Source organism: Apteryx mantelli, chromosome 6, assembly GCF_036417845.1.
Source record: "Apteryx mantelli isolate bAptMan1 chromosome 6, bAptMan1.hap1, whole genome shotgun sequence".
Taxonomy (NCBI): Eukaryota; Metazoa; Chordata; class Aves; order Apterygiformes; family Apterygidae; genus Apteryx; species Apteryx mantelli.
Window position 1 is genome coordinate 9,151,745 of NC_089983.1, and position 19,599 is coordinate 9,171,343.

Consider the following 19,599-nt stretch of genomic DNA (forward strand, 5'->3'; position numbering starts at 1 on the left):
AACTACACTTCGGCTTTTGCTCCCGGTCCGGGACAACAGCTTGCCCCCTCCTCAGGGAAGACGGGAGATGCCCAAAACTCTCAGGAAGGTTCATGCAGACACGTCCATCCCTTCCCACCGATCCCCACTTTGGGGTGAGCCGCAGCAGCATGGGCAAGAGATGCCAGCAATTTCCCAGCTGGGCCAAGCCCTGACTGGGCTGGGGTAGGTGCAGAGCTTGATTTCAGCTTTTTTCCCCCCCTTTCTGGGAAATCACTCCAATTCAACCAGCAAAACCAGGGCAGTCTGCCTTTATTGCTGTATCTGAACTAAAGCTAATGCAGAAGAGCCCATCTCTCGCCCTGTCCACAGCAAACCCCCGTCCGTCACACCAGCAACCTTAAGGCAATGCGCCGAGCCAGGGCAGACTCAAATCTGCTTTTCCCCAGCCCCGAGTTTCATCGCTGCAATGGTTTTCTGACACCAGGGAGCCAATGCAAACTGGTGGGAGAGGTGCCTGTTCCTTAAAGCTGATCCGTTTGGAGTCACGAGGTGGCTTTCAACCCTTTGGGGCTTTGGCAGGATTTCCTCCCCAAAAAGGGCACCTTCACCCCAGCCTTCGTGGCTCACAGCCTTTTAGGCTTCCAAGGTGGCAGATGAGATTGCAGATTGGAGGCAGGCGAGGGGATGCTGGAGGGAGCGCAGTGGCGTGGAAAGATCGCACCGCCCCCCCCTTCGGCAGCCACGGATTGCAGTTGCCTTTGCCCGACAGGTCTGGGGCTGCTCCTGGGGACGCACGGCCCGAATGGGCAAAGGATTCCTGCAAGGATTTTTTGAGAGATGAGCTGCACCTCATTTTAACCTAAAAAAAAATAAAAATAAAGGCAAAAGCCAACACGTAATAGCAGACCTGCCGTCCGGGCCTGCTTTGGGGGGCTTTCACGTGAATCGGGCAGCAAGAGAGGTGAGCTGGATGCCTCTTCACATGTCCTCCCATCTTGTCCGCCCATGGTGCTTTCCCTTGAAGGGTGCCCAGATGCAGCGCCACGAATTAGTGTTTTTAATTGCCGTTGGGGTGGTTTCCAACATTAGGTGGCAGCAGATGCCCCAGCAGCGGGGACGAGGCTGGCTGATAAGGTCCTTGCAATCGCTTCCCGAGGAGCCCGGCTTCCCAGCCTCTGGGTTCTCTGTGTCAAAGCGAAGCCGCTCTGCATAACATGTCGATGCCTCTCCCCCAGTGCTTCTGGTTTCAGGGTCGCACGTGGCTGGAGAGGTCACTCTGTCCTCCACGGAGGAGCACCCCGCGCGCAAGGAGACCTTCTCGTCCTTCCTGAGCCTGCAGCCACCAGCTCGGGCGCCTCCGCTGCTGCCGCCGGCCTCCCGCGGCGGGAAGCAACGGAGCAGAGCCGCAGGGCAATTTCGGGAGGTGAGGGTGCAAGGAAAGCACCAGGAAGGAAATCGCTCCAGCCCCAAGTCCGAAAACCGGCTGCAGTCATCATCTTAGGCTGTGGCCTCCCCCAGGTTCATGTGGCCCTGGGGCTTCTTGCCTGCTTAGAGGCAACCAGGGGTTTTGCCAGTTTGCCAACACTCAAAATTCGCATTCCTTGCCCCCTCCCAAGTAGTTCTCTTTTCTGGAGTGACGATATTATAACAAAACGCAGTAAAAGCATGATTTTAGCTTGTCAGAGTGTTATCTGCTTTTATTTTCTTTCTCATGATAAATAGCATATAAAACATAATTTATCTATACACGCAAAACCCCATGATACGGTCCACAATAAATAGCAGGTACAAAAATAGATTTCCTTAAAAAACAGTCCGTGTTTTGAAAACCAGCAAAACAGGGACATCCAAAGCATGTGCTGGTTCCCGTTGAAGAACCTCTTCCGGGAGCTGCACTTCTTCACGTCTTCCTAAGGCGTCCATAAATAGTCAATAAAAAAACCCAAAAAACCCTGAAAACACGGTTCCCTGAGCTCACATAAATAAAAACTGCTTAAACGACGGGCGGCAGGGGCTAGGTGCAGTGCTCGCGGAGGGCTGCGCACTTCAGGTCGTTGAGCACTTGGAAGAGGTGCAGCATGGCGGAGGCCTCCAGGCAGCTGGCGGTCTCCTGCGGTGGCGAGAAAGGGCAGGTGACGGCGGGCCCCGCGCTCCCGAAAAGAAAGCCACGGGAGCGGGCGAGCCGGCTTACCGTCTGCTTGGCCGTTTGCAGCTTGTGCAGCCAGTGCCGCAGCCTCCCCGAGGGCTGGTGCGCGGGAGCCTCGCCGGCGCTCTGCAAAGCAAGCACGCAGCCCCGCAGGTCCTCCCGGGCCTGGGCGAGGAAGGCCAGCGGCCGCAGGCGCGTCTCGGCGAGGTCGGGCGCCGCCGGGCGCCCCAGGACGGCCGTCATGAGCTCCAGCTCGGCTTCCACCAGCAGCATGCGGTCGGGCACCTGCGGGCAGCGGCAATGCGGTTTCTCAGCCCGCAGGGGAAGGCGACGGGGGCTGTTCGGCTCCCCGCATGACGCAAAATTAATTCACTCTTTCCGAGGTTTCTCATGGCCTTTTTTTTTTCCTCTTACCGACAGCTCTGCCGTGCTCCATTTCCGGTGGAAAACCCTGGTGTTGCATTTTCGGTCCGATAAGAGCATGGTCTCCTCCTGGAAGCGTGAGACAGCAAAGAGGGACAACTTTAAAAACCAGCGCCTTGCCAAGGGCGAACGTTCGGGGGACGTCACGCAACGCCGCTCGCGCTCGAGAGGCCTGGACCCGGCACGAGCGAACCGGGTCCGACCCCTCCGGCGCTGCCGGTACTCACAAACTGCTCCTTCATTTTCTGCATGGCCTTGAGCTCGGAGGGCAGGAGGAAGCGGTACTTGGAGAGGCCGCAGCCGGTCCGCGGGGCGTCGTGGGGGAAGGCGCCCGCCAGGCTCGCCCCCAGCGCCAGCAGCAGCAGCAGCAGCATTTTGCCTAGGAGAACTGAGCGGGGGACGCGGGCATCAGCCGGGGCCCCCACGGCGGCGCCGAGCAGCCCCCCGAGGCCGCGGGAAAGCAGGGCCGTGAATCCGAGCGCGGCTGCAAATCCACCCGGCTGCGCCAGTTGCTGTTTAAGCGTCTAAGCCAGCTAAGGCTCTGGTGCAAAAGGAAAAGCAGCGTGCGGGGGACGAAGCGGTGTCCGTGCTCACCTGGGCGCCTGGCGGCTGGCTCGCGGCTCGGCTCGCGGTGCTGCTCCAGCAGCCTCGGCGCTCTGCCCCATCCCGCCCGCTTTTATACAGCGCCGGCGGGGAGCAGAACGAAACAGGATTGCGCTTTCACGTCGGGAGAAAAAATCCACCGGCGCCTGGGTCTGGAAACAGGAAAGCGAAAGCGGCAGCGGAGGGAATCCCGGGCGGCGGCGGCCAGGTGCGCTTATCCGCGCCGCCTCCAGGCAGGTGCCGCCAGCCCCGCTCCCCCCCCGGCGGCCGCCCGCCGCTTATCCGTGCCCCGCGGGCGTGGGAATCGCTGCGGAAAAGTGCTGCGGAAAAAAAGCCGAAGCCGCCGCCTGCGTTGCCTCCGCTGCGCGGCCCGAAAGGGATCCCTGTCGGTACGCGGATGTCTACGGCAGCTGTGAAAAACCGCAGGCGTTCGGCAGAACTCGTCCTTTCTCCCACTCTCACGTTGAGACGTGGAACCGTAACTGCAGGAATCTTTAGCTTCGTACGTTAATCAGCACTTAAAAATAAATAAAAAAATGACAGTGCATCTACCTAAAGGGCAACTATATCGTAACAGAACAACGGCTGAGGCAGTGGCACCGCTCAGAAATGCGGTTTACAGCCTAAAAAGCCTCGTGTCACAGCCCCAGGCAGATGCCCTTCCAAAAAGACCCGATTTTTAAAGCTCAAAACCGTCCGGGACTGACCTGTCCCCTTCCAGGCTAGGTCGGACGGGTCGCTGCAAGCGAGGAAAGCTGCCGCTCTCGGTTTTGGAGCCAGGGCTGCGAAGGGACGCGGCCGCGCGCCAGCAGACCGCCGCGGCGTCGCGCAAGGTTGTAAAGGGGACGAGGTGGGTGGCTAAATAAAACCCCAGCCCGCGGTCGGGGCCGGTTTCCTTAGCTTGCACTCGGCCTGAACACGACTGCTCTGTATATCCCTTATGGCTAATTAAAGACAGAAACGCACGGATTTCGGAAAAGCATCTTTATTTCTCGCAGGTTGTTCCTATTAAATACAAGAAGAAAAGGCCGAAAAGGCGTAAATAGCTACACAAACATCACGTGAGCGAGGCACCGCGTCCACAACAAATAGCACCTCAGCGAAATCCTCCCCGGCTCCAAAAACGAATCTTTCCGCCCCTTTCAGCACGGCGCTGGGCTGCGGTCGCACCGGCCGGGCTCGCGCTGAGCAGGCGGGAGAGCTGCGTGGTGACGGCCACGAAATCCGGGGGCGAGCGGGGCGCCGCTGAGAGGCGAAACGCCCGGCCGGGCACCGCGGGGCTGCTGCGTCCCGCCCGAGCCGCAAGCCTTTTCGGCTCTTCTCCCCCTGCACCCGCGGCTTTTACCCGCCGGGGAGTCGTTTCCGCCTGGAAAAGTCCTCCGGGGCGCCCTGCCGAGCTCTTCCCGCGGCCGGGAGGGCGCCTGGCCCCGCGCGTCTCCCTCGGCCGCCCCTGGAGCGAGGAACCCCAGCGGTGCCGGAGGTGCCGGGTGCGGGAAGGGAAGCGAAAGCGGGCAGGGCGGGTGGCGGGTCGGGTTCGGCACGGGCCGAGCCGAGGCAATCCCCGGTGACTCAGCGGGCATCCCGGGCATCCCGCGGCGGGCGTGCGGCGGGGAAACGCCGGGCCCGGGCGGGCCTAAGGCTTTGGCCACAAGCCCAGCCTGCGGAGCAAGGATGAGCCAAGATTGCGTCACCACCACCCCCGGAGCAGGTCACCTCAAGAAGCCGAAAAGTTGGAAGGGGGGGGGAAAAAAGAACATAGAAAGAAAAGGAAAAAAAAACGCAAAAAATAGAAACAACTCTCCCCAAAACCAAACCGATGCCCGGGTCGCTGGCACGAGGCGGGTGACGCGCGGGAGCCCTCCCCCAGGTCTCCAGGAGCCGGCGATGGGCTGGGCAGGCTGCAGGCAGCGCCGGAGCCAGGGGGCCCGGGGAAACGTCGGATGGCGCCGCTGTGCCCGTCCCTGGCGCTTGCAATCCGCGGGAATCGCGGTTCCAGCTCGGTTTGCCCCGGCACGCCTGCCGCGAGCGCCGGGCCGGAGGGAAGCAGCCGGGGCTGCCCCGACCTGCTTTGAGGACGCGATTCCGGGTGTTACGCCACGCGCTTCCCGGCTTCACCAGCCCGGCGGACGCGCCGGGTGCCTCGCCGGCGCCGGGGACGGAGGGCTGCTGCCTGGCGAGGCCGGTTACTGGCTCGCTGCTTGCAGCGGTCAAACACGGCCATCGGCCCGCGAGGGGCCGCCAGTGAGAGTTGCCACTTGGGAGGGGGACGACGGGCCCCTCTTCACAGCGTCTTGACGGTGGCACGAAGCTTGTTTCTCCTACGGCAGGGTGGGAGGACGTAAAACAAGAAAACCCACGGCGGCGGCAGAGCGAGGCGCCTTCGCTCCGAGGCGACGCAGTGGGACGAGGAGTCAGGTTTGCTTGCAGAGGGGTGAGGGCTCGCTTTGGCCCCGTCCTTACCAAGCTGGTCATCTTCTTCGTTTCACCATGGGAAGCCCCCTCACTGAGGACTTCTCCTTCCCCAGGGCTCAGGGACCAGCCAGGACTGGTATAACCCCAGGGACCGCATGGTTGCTCCTGCGGCTAGAGCCTACACGAAGATGGGGGTGTCCCTTAGCCCGGGCCGGCAGCTCTTGTTAGGGCCAGGCTGCTTCGCCTGGAGTAATCCCGGGCAGGGAGAGACCTCTAGTGCTCCCTTGGGAGATGACAAGCCACCAGCCGTGTCCTCACCCATGAGGGCATCTGCAAAGCCTCCAGCCCCCACAACCCTCCTGCTAGCTGCTCTTCCTATGGACTTGGGCTGCCCAAATCTCCTGCACATTGCCCTCACCAGGGGAAGCAGGCTGGGAGAGGCTGCTCAGCCTCTGTGGACACGGCTGATGCCCCAAATCCTCTTTGCCTGGGGGAAGAAACCCAGATCCCTCCCAGAAACATGGGTCGAGAGTGAGGGGTGGAGGCACCAATTCTGGTTTCTTCAATAATACCGTGAGTTAATCGGCTCTAAGAGGGCGATAACACAGCTCTGGGCAGCCCTCCCCATGGCAGCCTTCTCCTCTGGGGCAGGAATTACAGGAAAGGGAAACGTACCTGCAGAGGCTGGGCCTCAACTGCAAGTCTCCAGAAAGCAAACAGGAGATGACCTGCGCTGATCTGTTCCTGGCTTCGAAGCACTTTGTCCACCTCTGTTTGCCCCTCGCTGAAACATGGCCATTATCTCGAGCTTGCAGTGCAGGTGGAAGATAACGTGGTGCGTGGACCGGCGCACGCTTCTGGTTCACCAAGTGTGCAAACACATGCGTCAACCCAGGTCTCACCACCGGCCAGCTAACCCGGCTCCCAGGCATCCCTTCCCTCGGGATTGCCCCTTCCTCCAGGAGCACGCTGGGTAGCCCTGTTGCTGTCCTGTACCTTACCAGCGTGATGCCAATACACCCTCACAAGAAAGGCTCCCAGTTCAACACAGACACCTTCCTTTCCCTGGCAAAGTTACAGCTGATGCTCACACGACCATTGCGCTTTTATGCAGCTTGCTGGTAAGCACCTGCTTTTAGCATCAGTGGTAGCACCGAGACCCATATAGCCACAATATTCACCCCAAAACTATCTTGTCAACCAAACTACAGGAGTAAGGGTGAGGTCTGCACTGAAGCAGACGTCACCACTACAGCGTTTGTACCCGGGGCAGGGGCCCAGCACGCCGGGGCAAGAGGGAAGCTTAATTCTTCTGGATATTGGCCAAAGCAGGGCTGAAACAAGGTTTTCCCTCACTTTCTGCAGAGATGCATGCTAATGCTTGCCTACTTTGTGAAGCAAAAGGGCACTGAGGTCCTGGGGTGAACGATGGACATGAAGCGTGGTTATTCTAAGCCCAGAAGGTGCTTCCCAGCCTCTGTTAAAAAGGAACCAAACACAGCTTTGTTTTTCAATAATTTTTTATTGTGCAAGAACATCAGCGAGTTTCTCAGCTGTGGCTGTGATGCTCCTCCCCAGTGCAGTCTGATGGCTGCAGTCAAACTGATTGCTTCCAGCAGCAGCGCTGGGCAGGACGAGGCTGTCTCTTTGAGCAGGCACCACAGAAAGGCTGCTATGGACTATGAGTAGACATTAAACCCATGTCTACTTTCCACAGGAGACGAGTTTTATCACACACACACACAAAAAAAGTCACCGTCAATCTTTCCCAAAGAATATGAGTGGTTACAATGAGGGTATGAGGAGAAGACCCACATTTTTTCCTCTCCTTCAGCCAGCCGAAGGGGTTTCCTTTCATGGTCCCTTGCACCCTAGGATGCAGACGTGCCTTACCCAGAACTCCAACGGGGTTTCCCGAGAGGAAACTCCCATCGCGTCCAGGAACCTGAAACAAGAAGCAGAGGACGGGTCTCACTGTGTCCAGCCAGATCCTGCTCCCACAAGATGTGGGGCGACATCCGCAGTCAGAGGTAGACCTGCTCCACCCAAAGCTCCTCCAAAGCACCAAGGGTTTGATCCCAGATGCAGGAGGCAGCGTTGCATCTAAGAGCCAGTGCACAAGGGTTGTTCTGCTCCGTAAGCAAATTAATGTGCCCCGGGGATGGCTGCCCTTCCCTTGCACGCTTTGTAGAAGGCCCTTGCTATGGGCCAAAATAGCACTACACATCAGTTATGGATGCAATCAAGTATATTTTTTTTCTTCTGCTAATCAAGAGTGAGGCTGAGAAAATTAAGAGACCTGTGATATGAAATTGAGATGGATGTACCACCGCAAGAATGCCATACCGCTACATGGACTAACTCAACTGATGTAAACTGAAGTTAACAGTGCTGTGAGCAGCTGAGGATCTGATGTTTAAAGTCTCTGCCAAATCTCCATCCAGAACCGAGGGGAAGGAGCGAATGCATTGCTCTAATGGTCACTTCTAGCTTTGAAGGGCTCACCGTGGCCTCTCTCCATTCAGTGTATAAGAGGGGCTCTTCCACGTCCTGCTTATTTTCCTAAGCAGTTTTTACCTCTTTTCAGTTTCTTGGAGGAGGGTTTTTGCAGCTTCGGGTTCATTCTTCATGTAGGCTTGAAACGGAGAGACAGACTCAAAATAACCAACCACACCAGCAACTGTCATAGGAATTTTATCGAAGATATCAGTGATTCTAGAAAGGAAGCAGGGGAAGAAAGGAGCATCGGCAAATTAGATCTAAAAGGCAGTGGAACAAGGATGACTGCAAACTGAGGTGCTGGTGAATAAAACACATGACGATCAGATGTTTCCATCTCTTGGACCTTTGCTGATTATGGTATTTGGTGGGTCAGGAGCTATAATTGATAAACTGCTGGAGAAGCTGTGTCTCAGGTACCATCTAACAGATGGTCTGGTCACCCCTACACATTCCCATCCCCCTTTGCTAAGGTGTTCTCATCCTTGCCTCTTCCCTCCTCCTCCTCCTCCTCCTCCTCTCCATTCATGGTGCTACACCTAGAACTTCCTTCTCACCTCTTCTTGTCTTGAAATGGCAACGCCTCAAATATCTCTTTGTAGTCTTCCAAGACGTGCTTTACTCTACTATGTGAGTACTTAAAAATCAGGTCCCTGGTCTGGAAAGAGAGGAGATTAAAAACAAAACCACTTAAAGCTCTCAGCCTCCACTTCTTAACTCAGGCTTTCTTGGCCCTAATGCATCTGAGGTACACACACAAACTTTTTTTTTTTTTAATATCCCCTGTATTTAAAGTTCACCACAGTTTTGTGCAGCATCAAGATTTTAGGATACTATTTTATAGGCTCCTGTCCTCCTCCCTACACTGTTACTCATAACAGAAAGTCTTTCTAATGAGTTGCTAAAACATTCTTGGTCAAAAAACATCACAAAAAGCAACTCTTAAAACAGCTTCTATTTCACATTATTTTCACAGTGATCAGGGCTACAGGAAAAGTCTCCCTGAAGATACACTCCAGACTGTTCACTATCTTCCAGTGAAACCAAAGCCAAGGGGCATGCAGTGGTGGCAGCCCTGTCCTCAGTCAGGAGCAGGATCAAGGTGAGGAGCAGATGGATGCAAGCAACTGCTGTTCTTGAGCCTCTCCTCGCATCCCTGAGCCCACTGCTTCGCCTGTCTACAGCTACGTAGTTGCTGCATGTTCCTCCCCGCCCAGATCTGAGGTTTAGGTTTCACTGCCTCACCTCTTTGAAGATTTGCGTCAGCTTTTCGGAGCAGTTTCCATAGTGCAGACTCATGTCCACGGTGTAGGTGCTGATAGCCACGCAACCACGTGGCTTAACAACACGGTTTACTTCTTTCATGAACTTCTCAATATCAAACCAGTGGACGGCTGTAAACGAAGTAAGGAGGTCCACTGAGCCGTCCTCAAATGGCAGCTCCTCTGCAGGGCACACGCTGGGGGGGAGGGGGGGGAAGCATCATTTAATACTGGAATTAGTAAGTATGACTTAAAGCCAGTGGGTATTTTCTGGAGTTTGACACAACTCTCCACCGGGGATGTAAGACCATGGCTACTGTTAGTCTTGGATAACGCCTGTTCCGCCATCACCTTCCCTGCACAGAGGTGGGACGCTCTCTCCATGAGATTTGTATGAAGGGGGCCCTGCTCCGAAGGGATTTCCCTTGTCCTAGCAGCAGAGCACCAGCCGACACCAGCCCCACTCGCAAAACACTGCCTTTGCGCGAGGACCCAAGTTTCCCACGCACGACACTTACAGGTAAGACAAGTTCGGACGGGAGGACGCATCTCTGGCCTCCTGGATCTGAGCTTCGCTGATGTCCGCTCCCACCACCTTCTTGAAATGCTCCGCCAGGAAGCGAGTGCCTTGTCCCGACCCACAGCCCACGTCCACTACCAGTTCGATGGGGTTTGTCCTCTGACAGGAGGAGCAGAAGCATCTCAGCAGCCAGCCAGCAAATCCCTACGTGGGGTCAACTTCTGCCCCTCTCCTTCCCCTCCGTGCGCACAGGAACACTCCAGTTACAGTATACACAGTTTCCACCACACAAATCATTACCATGGTGTCCTGCTTAATTATTTCTCACCGTGGCACCGCCCAAGCCAACATCCCCAGCAGGGATGGAAACCTCGTGTCTCCCCAAAGTCTAGCAGCACCGCTTACCTTTTCCTTCAGGTAGGAGAGGATGATTTGCTGCAGTTCTTCGCCGGGAGCAAACCTGTATTTCTGATACACCGCGGCATGTCCTTTCCCTTCAAACAGCTGCGTGGCCATGCTTGAGGGACCCGGCACCTGCGAGGAGGAAGCCCGCCTGGTTCATCACACTAACCACACGCCCAGGTCCCTCCTGCTGGGCAGACCCGCTGCTAACGCGTGACTTTGGAACGGTGTTATGGGAAGACTTTGCACACGCTGCGCAGTGCGCAAAAGTGAACTTTGCCTTCCCAGCATCTTGCCTGCAGCGATGAGCTGCGGGCAGAAGCAGAGCAGGAAAAGCTTGAGAGAGCTTGGAGAAGGAAAAGCTTTCTAGGACTTTAAATGCTTCCTCTCCTTGCTCCTAGTTTTTTTTGCTTTGGAGGGGTGGGAGTCTGAAAAAAAATCACCATCACAGCCGGTATGCCTGTAACTTTATGGGACCTGGCAGAGAGGGGAGGAAAAGCAAAACAAAAGAACCCCCTAAACTAACAGCAGAGGGAAAAAAAAGTTTTGAGCTCTTCCATGTTTTAACACTAGTGGCAATTTCTCCTGATCACACCAATTCCACCCCTGCAGCTTCAGGAACCTCTGATGCTTCTTCATTCCTTGCTGCCCCACGTGCTCTCCCGCTTGTCGACCACCTCCAAAACGACAGAGGCAGCTCGGGCACGGCTACGCTCTCCCGCACGTTCCTGGATGCCCAAAGCTCCGGCGGGAACAGGTTGCTGGCGTAAGGTGATGGGAAGAGCGCCGCCTGGCCAGCGGGGCGCCCTGGCAGGGTGGTCGCACGGAAGCGAGCCCTCGCCCTGCTGGATCCCAGGGCTTGCACGGGGTCCGGTCCAGAGCGACCGCCCGCTCTCAAGCTTCCCATGCGCGTGAAAGTTGCTTTCATGCGCAGAGTGCACAATACTCCTCCACTTGTTTATGAATTTAATCCCCCCCCCCCCAAAAAAAACCCAAAACAACACACACAAAAACCATGGTCCATCTGGGCAGGGGTCCATCAAGCTCACAGCCAGCAGTTCCCGGTACATCTCTTTAGTAAGATAATACCCTGTACCAGAAGCCTCTCTATATCCTATTTATCTTGGCAATCAAGCAGGCGTTTTCCGTGACAGCAGCACTCCATGATCTGAAAAATCTGCCGGAAATATTCTCCGCCACGTTTTACAGTCACCCACAGCACCCTCTCGCTCACACGCGCGCAGCGGACGGGTTGGATCATAGGGTATAACCAACAGAAAGTGTCGCAGGTGACACAAAAATATACAATATCGGGCAATAAAGGGGTACGTCCTGCACTGCAGGAGCAGATGCAGAACTAGGAAGCAGGTTAGCCGGCTCCGGATTAAAATATTTACAGCAGGGAATAGCAGCCCTAGCTCGCGCTGCCAAAGCCTGCTGGGGAAGGAAAGGCCTCCAGGTGCTTGGGGAGGTCTTCTCCGAGCAGCCGAGCCACCCCACCGCCGCCGGGTCCCCCCGCCAGCAGCTCCTCTGGGCCGCTGCCGCTCCCAGGGCCCATCCCGGGCACGTCCCCGCAGCGGGGACCCGCCGCCTCCGCGCCGGCGATGCTCACAGCGCCCGCAGCTCCCAGCGCCACCCTGCTCGCAGCTCCGGGGCCCTCTGCTAGCTCGGGCGCGCCGGCCGCCCGGCCGCCCAGGGAGCGCCGCGGGGCCCGGAAGGGACACGGGGAAAAGCAAGAGCCACCCTCCAGCGCCGCACTGCCCGCCCATAGCCGGGGAGCGCCGGTGTCCCCGAGGCAGGCCTGGCCTGCGGCCCCGGGCGGCCGCACGCCCCGCCGCTGCAGCCCAGCCCCGGCTCGGCCCCTGCTTGCGCCCAACCGCCAGGCGCCATGTTGCTCCTTCCAAAAAAAATGGGGAAAAAATAAAACTAAAAATTCAAGTCCTCTCGGTGCAAAGGGTTAAGGAATAGGAGTCGGCGTCCCCTTGAAAATGCCGACTTTCCGGATTTGAACAGCAAATTGCTCCCTCTAGAGCAACCGTGGAGCTGTGCTCACCCGGGAGGCTGGCGGCTGCGCGGTGCTCTGTACTACCGAGCTGGCGATTACGGCATCCCTGCGCACAGCCAGAGCTCAGGCAGATGTTGGTTCTCTGCTGTCGGCTTACACTAGCACGGGGTCTCCAAAAACCTGAATACAGCCGCTAGAGAGCTTGTCCCGCAGAGCACTTTGGAGCCTCAGAGCTGACTCCCTTCCTTTGCACGGTCACTGCTCTTATTAATCAGAGATAGCTTTCAAAGCACCCCCAAACTGGGGGTGAGCTTGGCAGCTCATGCATCTCCAGAAGCAGAGCAGATTGGATGAAGATGCTGCAAGCTAGCATGAGAACGGGAGTCAAACACCATGGGAACCAAAAATCTATACTTACAGAGGTCCAGCTGTGCAGCAAACCCCCTCCTGTTACCCAGCACGAGGAGGGAAAGCACAACCAGAGCCTTCACAAGCAAGCAGGACCCTAAGAGGGAACAGCACTGATATTTCAGGAATTCGGTGAAGATCCTCCCCCGATATGAGTCGGGGCTTTGCCACTTTGTGCCAGCAATCACTGGAGTAATGCTTATCTGCAGCCGAAGCCAGCAGAGCCGTGATTCACCTGAAAGCTGCAGCTTCACATTGCGTTTTGCACAACACTTGTGAATCCATGCTAATTAGCAAGGCTTTTAAGCCCCTGCTAATTTTAAGGGATATGGTAAATCAGTGGAACTTACGCTGGGGCTGAAGAGGAAGGCCACCTGGAAGTGGTTTGCTGAATCAAAGCCTGTGTCGAGGTTAGTGGGGGAGTGTTTTTAGTACTTTCATTTGGGCCACCTGCTGCAGAGCAGCTCAGCAAAGAGCCCAAAGCATCCTGCAAAATCCCCCCATCACAGGTTTATGCCAGGGAAAAACGACTCTCCATTCTGATCACCTGGTCATCTCAGCGTGAGGACTGTGTGACCTCCCTGCTGCTATCTAATTTTTCAGGTTTTCCCACTCTTCCCTGTGTGTTCCTCCCAATAGGACTAAGAAGAACTGAATCTGCAGAGTTCAAAAAGTGACCTTGGTTGAACCGCGGCTTTCAAGAAAAGAGAAATCATGTATTTTTTTTCTTAGCTAGTGGATCTACAGCCCAGAGTAAGAATGGGCTCCTCCACCTCAGACAACCCAGTCTTGATCCTAACCCTAGTTATACTTAAAGCATGCCTCCATATGCTCCAAGAAAACGTAAGAGAAAGGTTAGCCTTAATTATACCAGGGGATGCATCTCTACACCAAGAGAAAGCATAATATAAGCATCAAAGACCACCATGTTCTCGTGATGCTCTGGATTTTGCAGAATCCAGCAAGTGTTCAGTTTCTCCAGTTTCTGTAGTCCCTAATTTTAACTGTACTTCTGCTCAGAGCAGGAGTGCATACAGAAAAAGCAAATGCAAGGCACAGACTTCCATCACCTGCCCTCTCCAAAGCTCTGAGGTCCCTATAGCACCAGTTACTCTCACAGGGAATGTAAAGATGACATTTAACTGATTGCCCTCTGGCTACAGTGAAGATCAAATGCCTACAGTAAAAGAAACTGTAAGACAGATATTGGCTCCAAATGACACTAGCTCATTTCTAAACTCCTCCAGCCTTCAGCACGCTGGATTCTGCCACCCTTGCTCTCCTACTCTAGACCTATTTCTGTTCACCAAGTAGCAGCTATTCTCTCTGTCATTCTGATGGCCCTGTATCCATGCAGCAATAAACTGGACTTCCAAACCCTAACCTTAACGCAGAAAAGGAGAACATAAGATATTGACAGCCCTCAACACCTACTTGCTTCTGGAGCTGCATCTCCCGCAGCACGGAGCTACAGACGCCTGTTGACTCTGCCTCTCTGCCTAACTTGGTGGCTTTGCAAAATTCAGGGGTAAACTGGGCTCCCAAAGCTTTCCTTTTCCAAACAGTATCAACAAACTAAACCCTAAACTCACTTCTGGCCAGGAGATAAATTTCTGCCCTAAAAATACTATCATGCTATAACATGTTTCATAGACATCAGGCCTCATCCGAACACTGCAGGACTGTGAAACCTGAATCACCAACACCAAACTGAGCTGGTTTGGGCCCAACACCAACGGAGGTCTTGAAACATTGAATTCCCACAGCCTGACTCTTACCTCAACCCCAGCATTAACCAGGGGTGAAACACTTCCAGACTAGAGATCATAAAGCTCATGGTATCTCCGGCTGTCTTCCTACATCAGCAGGATTGTTCATTAAATTGCACTCTTGAAGGGATAAGTGAAATAGGAAATGATCCCTACTGGCAAAGTAATTAAGGCTTGCTAATTTGGCTTGTTATTCAGCTTGAGGACCTGTCCCCCAGTTGTCCAGAGCACTTGCTTGTTGCTTTATTTCTAGGCTCCCTCTTGGAGTGAGTCAGCTATTCTCCTCCAGAAAGGAAAACACACATTTAATAGGAGAGCTTGTTTCCAGGTGTACCCCCCCCAAAGTGCTCCTTGTCCAAGGAATTTAGGCCCTTGATATCCCAACAGCAAACCTGGCCCATGAGGCAACTATGTCTTTACTTTGAGCACTCTGAAAGACACTCAGCTCCGCACTTCTGCGGTGGCTTTCCCAGCTCTCCACGCTGACACTTCAGACCAGCCCAGGCTGGCTGTGGGGTACACATCCATATATTAGGATCAATACGTGACTTGTCAACATGAACACGAATCTTCCCAAACCACGGGAACTAGCATCCGATGAAAGCCAATGGCTCCTCTAATATTTTGGCAGGCACTATTACTCCTGCCCCTGAATCTCTGTCCTCTAAGAGCAAGGCTTGCTCCTCAATGCAGACCATGCGCAAGGGGCCTCCAGGTCCCTCAGAAAAGCAGATACATGTAAGTACAGACATGCAGGGGGAAGGATCAGGTATGGCCCTGCCCAGTCAGATGATCGCAATGTGCTGATGTTTGCCCAAAGCTGATGTATCACGACAGTCAGGAACAAAAATCGAGGGCTAGATCATGTTGCTCTTTCCCTTCATGGCAAAGCCCAGCAGACACCTTCTCTGAACCCCTTTCAGTCAAAAAACTTTGAACCACTGTCAGAGAGATACCCGCAGAAAAGCACAGAACAGTGATGACACCAGGAGCCAGGGCAAATTCGGTTTATTTTGTGCACTGAGAGGGATGCAAAAGAGCCGAACAAAAGTAAAGCAGCTACTACCCGGCTCTGTACCTGTCAGAGCCACTTCATGCACGAGGACTTCAAACCAGCGACCAAAACAAGTGGCACCGGGAGCTTTGCGAGTCATGCTCCCGGTTTGTACCCCGTCTGTCCCAGCCGCTGCTGCTGGGAGAAGCCGAGCTGCCGCCGGGAAGGGGCCTCGCAGGTGTTTTGCCCAGCTCAGCAATGTGCCATGCCGGCGGGCTGCCTGCTTCAACCCCACGGTCGTTCCTGCAACCCGGCTCAGCAGCAGCTCCTGGAGCACGTCTGCACCCCGGGAGGCGAGCCGGCGCCGCGCAAGCTCGCCCAGGCGCAAAGGAGAGCTGTGCACAGGCGCTGCCTGGCTGCCTTAAGTGCTCTTGAACCCCTCCGGGTGCTTATCCGCCGCCGCCGTTGGCACCAGCCCGCTCCCTGTCCTTATCGCCCTGCAGAGGTCCGGATACGCAGCAGCACTCCCCGCCTGGCCGGCTTCTTGCGTTTCACTGGGGTGAGTCACAACAGTGCCAGGCAGATATTTTTTTTTTCCATTGAAAAATGCATCTCTCTCTGAAAAATTTTTTTGGGGAAAACAATTCTAGTTGTGGGGAAAAAGTCTAAATGAGGCTCCTGTCGGTTTTCCTGTTGCGCTTGTATAAACTGACAACTTGTTCCCTCTCTGAGCCTGTCTCACTCTAAAATGGTGTTTGCATCTTCCCCACTAATAACTTTCCGGCAGAAAAATCTTTGCTAATTCCATTATGAGAACACCTAATCATCTTCTTTTCCGGCAGCTAAGAAAGGCTTGTCATAAAACTCATAGCTGCCTTCTAATTAATTACATGTATTTCTTAAACAGAAAACTAATTCTCATTCATTTTCTCTGTGACTGTATTTTCAGCTCTTGCACCACAGCTCTGGGACGATCAGCTTTCTGACTGGTGCATTTTAAAAATCGTAATCAATTTTGTCTTTTCCCTAATGATGTGGCTTTTAATCTTCCCTTAATGATAACTCTCTGCCGTGAAGCCAGAGTCTGACTCACCACCAGGTTACGCCAGGCTCCCACCACTGCGCCTTCGCTGGAGCTGCTGCCTCCGTTCCAGATTCTGTAGCATAAAAAAAGTCTACTTATATCAATCTATATAGTTAGATATAAGACCTATAAAAGTGTTTATAGATTATTATCATCTCACCTACGCAACTCTGCCCATGGGATGCTACCCACTGAGCTCAGACACTGAGTTATGTCTTTTGGAGGGTCTCCAAGTACTAAAACAATTACAGTATCTCTTGCTTGGAGGGTCCAGTTCTCCACCTTCTCTGCAGAGAATAAGATCCTTAGACTGTCCTGGGAAAACACTCAGCCTGCGTCACCTTCCCACACCGGTCTAGGGGAATTTGAGGAAAAATGCCAGCCCTAGCTGCATACATTTGGACACTATCTGAGGTTTGGTGCAGTCTGGCCTAGACACAGATGGAGAGGGACACCACTTAGTTACATCTTGCTAAACTCAAGGCCAAGTTGCCAAGAAGATGCATGGCACCTGAAGGAGGTTGGAATACTAAGATGTTTCCTTGTTTTCCTCCTTTTCTCCAGCTAGAAGCCTCTGCCTGTGCCCAGAGCACGGCTGGATGCTAGGAGGAGGTTAAGCTGCAGGACTAGACCTCGTGTGAACGAAGTGAATCCTGAATCCTTTCTCCGTGCTAGCCTTGGTGCCCATTTGGCCAGGTCTTTATACGTCATTAAAATCACAGCAATTCTGTAAGCAATAACCAAGTCACGGGCCTGCTGTTTTGGCAGCAGAACACAGTCGCTATGTCCTGCATGTGTGAGGAAGACGAAGGAAGAGACACTCAGACCTTCAGGCCTGCGCTGGCCAGATGCAGTGCACTGCTGGAGCAGGCAGAAAGCCAGGGCTTAGCCAACTACACATGCGGTGCACCCAACTTGGTGCAAAATCTCGTTCCCCTCGGACACCTCAGCACAGCCTTTCTCCAGTGACTTGCTTTCATATCATATTCTGTGAGACGGGTCATTTTTCCCATGTGGGCATATTCCTCCTGGGCTTTGGCCAACCTTCACGGCACAAGGATATTGATCCAGGATGGGGCAGACACTTACCTCCTTCTTACCTGGCAATCTTGGAGCTTAGAGGACTCATATTTAGATGATAATTTACGACGAGGAGGGAAAAAGGCCAGCCGGGACTGTAACCACTGAGCCTAGGAAAGGCTCCTGCTCCCTGCGAGCAAACAGACCTGGCACAATGTCTCCACCTGGGAGTCCCTCCTGAAGGATCGCCCATCACGAAGTTATCGGTGATATAAAAATGTAACAGGACCACAGAGCACGAGAAGGGCTGGGCAAAACAGGCAGGGCACGCTACTCCCTGAAGCCGCATTTTTGGATATATATCTGGCTTATTTACAACACTTGCGAAGAAGCTGGCAATATTTCACTTACCTCTGTGAAGAAAATGATTTGCTTTGAAGACCCCAGGAAGGCTTCGGCTCTTGGGAGACTTTCCTCTATTTGTCCTCGGACAGAAGAGAAACAAGCAAGATTTATTATTGCAACAAAAAGGAAAAGGGATCTGGAAACGCCTCAAGTTGGGTGGTATTTCTATGCGGTTCTTTTCAGACCCAGAGGGCTGAGGCTTTTCACTAGCAGAGAACATAAATCCCTTGGCTTACGAGCAGCGGGGCATGAGAGAAAAGCTCCTTGCGGAGAAGGGAGCTAACCACAAATCGGGGATGTCTCAGCTGCTGAGAGCCGATCAAATGACTGTTCATGTTACAGCCATGCCTCGAGGTCTCATCCGGGATCAGGCCTCTCCATGCTAAGCTCCACCAGAAACCAAGGCAGGGCCCCTGCTTCCTGGCATTCGCAGTTGGAAAAAATCTGCCGTCATGGGAAAAGGGACTGCGGGTGAAAGAGGGACCCGGCGGATCAGCTGGGTAAGGGAGGAAGGAGGAAGCAGGGAATATGCAGCAGAAGTACATGCAATCCTGAGTATTAGGGAGCACGTGCAATGGGAACGCGCACCCACCGCTCCTCCCGGGCCAAGGAAGAAGGGGAATTTAAGGAAAACACCAGGCAGCCTGTTTAAAAGGAGAGGAAGCGCTTTTCACATGAGACACTCCAACTGGGGAATTCATTGCTGCAGGGTGTCACGGAGGCCAGAAGGACAAACAAGCTAGCAAAGGGGCGCTGAGAAATTCAGCATAAGTGCAAACCCGCCTGGACTGGTGCACGTGCTCCGTTCCCTGCTTTGCTAGGTACCTGCTGCACATCACGGACACGAGCAATAGCTGGAGCTTCTTCACACCAGCCGGCACTTCTTATGGTTATTCTCACGCTCGAGTTCACAAAAGGCTGGAAAATAAATGAAGGCCTGCAGAGGGCCAGAAGGCTGCCCAAGGTCAGGAGGAAGTCTGAAGGTCAGGAGGAGGCAGAAAGCCCTTGACTTTGCAGTCCTGCCCCACCTCCTAGCTCGGGCGGCTCTAAGTCATTCCCTGTCTCCTCCCAAATCTCCTCCTTTCTTTCTATCTCTTCCAGTGTCTTTTTTGGCTTATGAAAGCGTCATGAACAGCTTATCGTTTTCTTGAACTCCTTTGTAATCGAAATGACTGAATTTTTGCAGTTCACTGAGATTATCCCCTGACCAAAATTGAGTGCTTGGCTCTCCATCTCTGTTTCCCAGTGGGATAAATCACTCTTAGGATTAGGTTTCCAGTGCAGGATTTTCATTCCTGCTCTATCTATGCATTCAGTCCCCTGCACATAGCCATTTTGCGCCTTCATGCTTCAGAGAGACCCAGAAGATGCTCTTCCATTACGCCTGCATCGCTAATGGCCTTGCCCAGACCCAGAGGTACTAAATCATATTCACAATCCAGCATTTCAGCCCTCTTTGCTGAGTTTGGTTGGGGCCAAGAGAGGGCCCTTGCAACAGAGGTGTCCGACGCGAAAGTGTTAAACAGTTATTTCCGTGTTTTGGGGCAAGTCTGGTGTCTGATGAAGGCAAGCAGCACACAGGCTGTGAACGTAACCTCTCTCTTATCTGGGCTCATGGAAGTCTCTCTCTTACCATTTGCTGGGCTGTCAGCTTTCACAGCTGAA

The 19,599-nt window shown here is 54.1% G+C and overlaps 2 protein-coding genes across 3 annotated transcripts; both read right to left on the minus strand.

Moving 5' to 3' along the window:
* Positions 1 to 1,996: 1,996 nt before the first annotated feature.
* LOC106492747 (interferon lambda-3-like) lies at positions 1,997 to 2,925 on the minus strand. Its single transcript, XM_067298611.1, has 4 exons — positions 2,779 to 2,925; positions 2,543 to 2,620; positions 2,174 to 2,413; positions 1,997 to 2,092 (listed from the first exon to the last, which is right to left on the minus strand). Exons 1-4 carry the CDS (start codon positions 2,923 to 2,925, stop codon positions 1,997 to 1,999), a joined length of 561 nt encoding a protein of 186 aa, XP_067154712.1.
* Positions 2,926 to 7,068: 4,143 nt separating this feature from the next.
* Positions 7,069 to 18,785, minus strand: LOC106492448 (putative methyltransferase DDB_G0268948). Of its 2 annotated transcripts, XM_013952280.2 has the most exons (10): positions 18,760 to 18,785; positions 17,941 to 18,014; positions 16,670 to 16,796; positions 16,519 to 16,582; positions 10,253 to 10,381; positions 9,846 to 10,006; positions 9,311 to 9,524; positions 8,623 to 8,723; positions 8,144 to 8,281; positions 7,069 to 7,511 (listed from the first exon to the last, which is right to left on the minus strand). In XM_013952280.2, the coding sequence occupies exons 1-10, from the start codon at positions 18,768 to 18,770 to the stop codon at positions 7,421 to 7,423; spliced, it is 1,110 nt and encodes a 369-aa protein (XP_013807734.2). In that variant the 5' UTR covers positions 18,771 to 18,785; the 3' UTR covers positions 7,069 to 7,420. The 2 variants fall into 2 exon arrangements, with proteins under 2 accessions (XP_013807734.2, XP_013807736.1); XM_013952282.2 differs by lacking the exons at positions 16,519 to 16,582; positions 16,670 to 16,796; positions 18,760 to 18,785 and having other exon boundaries at positions 17,941 to 17,957.
* Between the last annotated feature and the right edge of the window lie 814 nt (positions 18,786 to 19,599).

Coding starts and splice junctions, on each gene's coding strand:
- LOC106492747 (XM_067298611.1), bottom strand. CDS start 2,925: ATGCTGCTGCTGCTGCTGCTGGCGCTGGGGGCGAGCCTGGCGGGCGCC. Junction 2,621..2,778: donor AGAAAATGAAGGAGCAGTTT/GTGAGTACCGGC, acceptor TCACGCTTCCAG/GAGGAGACCATGCTCTTATC. Junction 2,093..2,173: donor TGCAAACGGCCAAGCAGACG/GTAAGCCGGCTC, acceptor TCGCCACCGCAG/GAGACCGCCAGCTGCCTGGA.
- LOC106492448 (XM_013952280.2), bottom strand. Junction 16,583..16,669: donor CCATGGGCAGAGTTGCGTAG/GTGAGATGATAA, acceptor TTTATGCTACAG/AATCTGGAACGGAGGCAGCA. Junction 10,007..10,252: donor TCTCCTACCTGAAGGAAAAG/GTAAGCGGTGCT, acceptor TCCTCCTGTCAG/AGGACAAACCCCATCGAACT.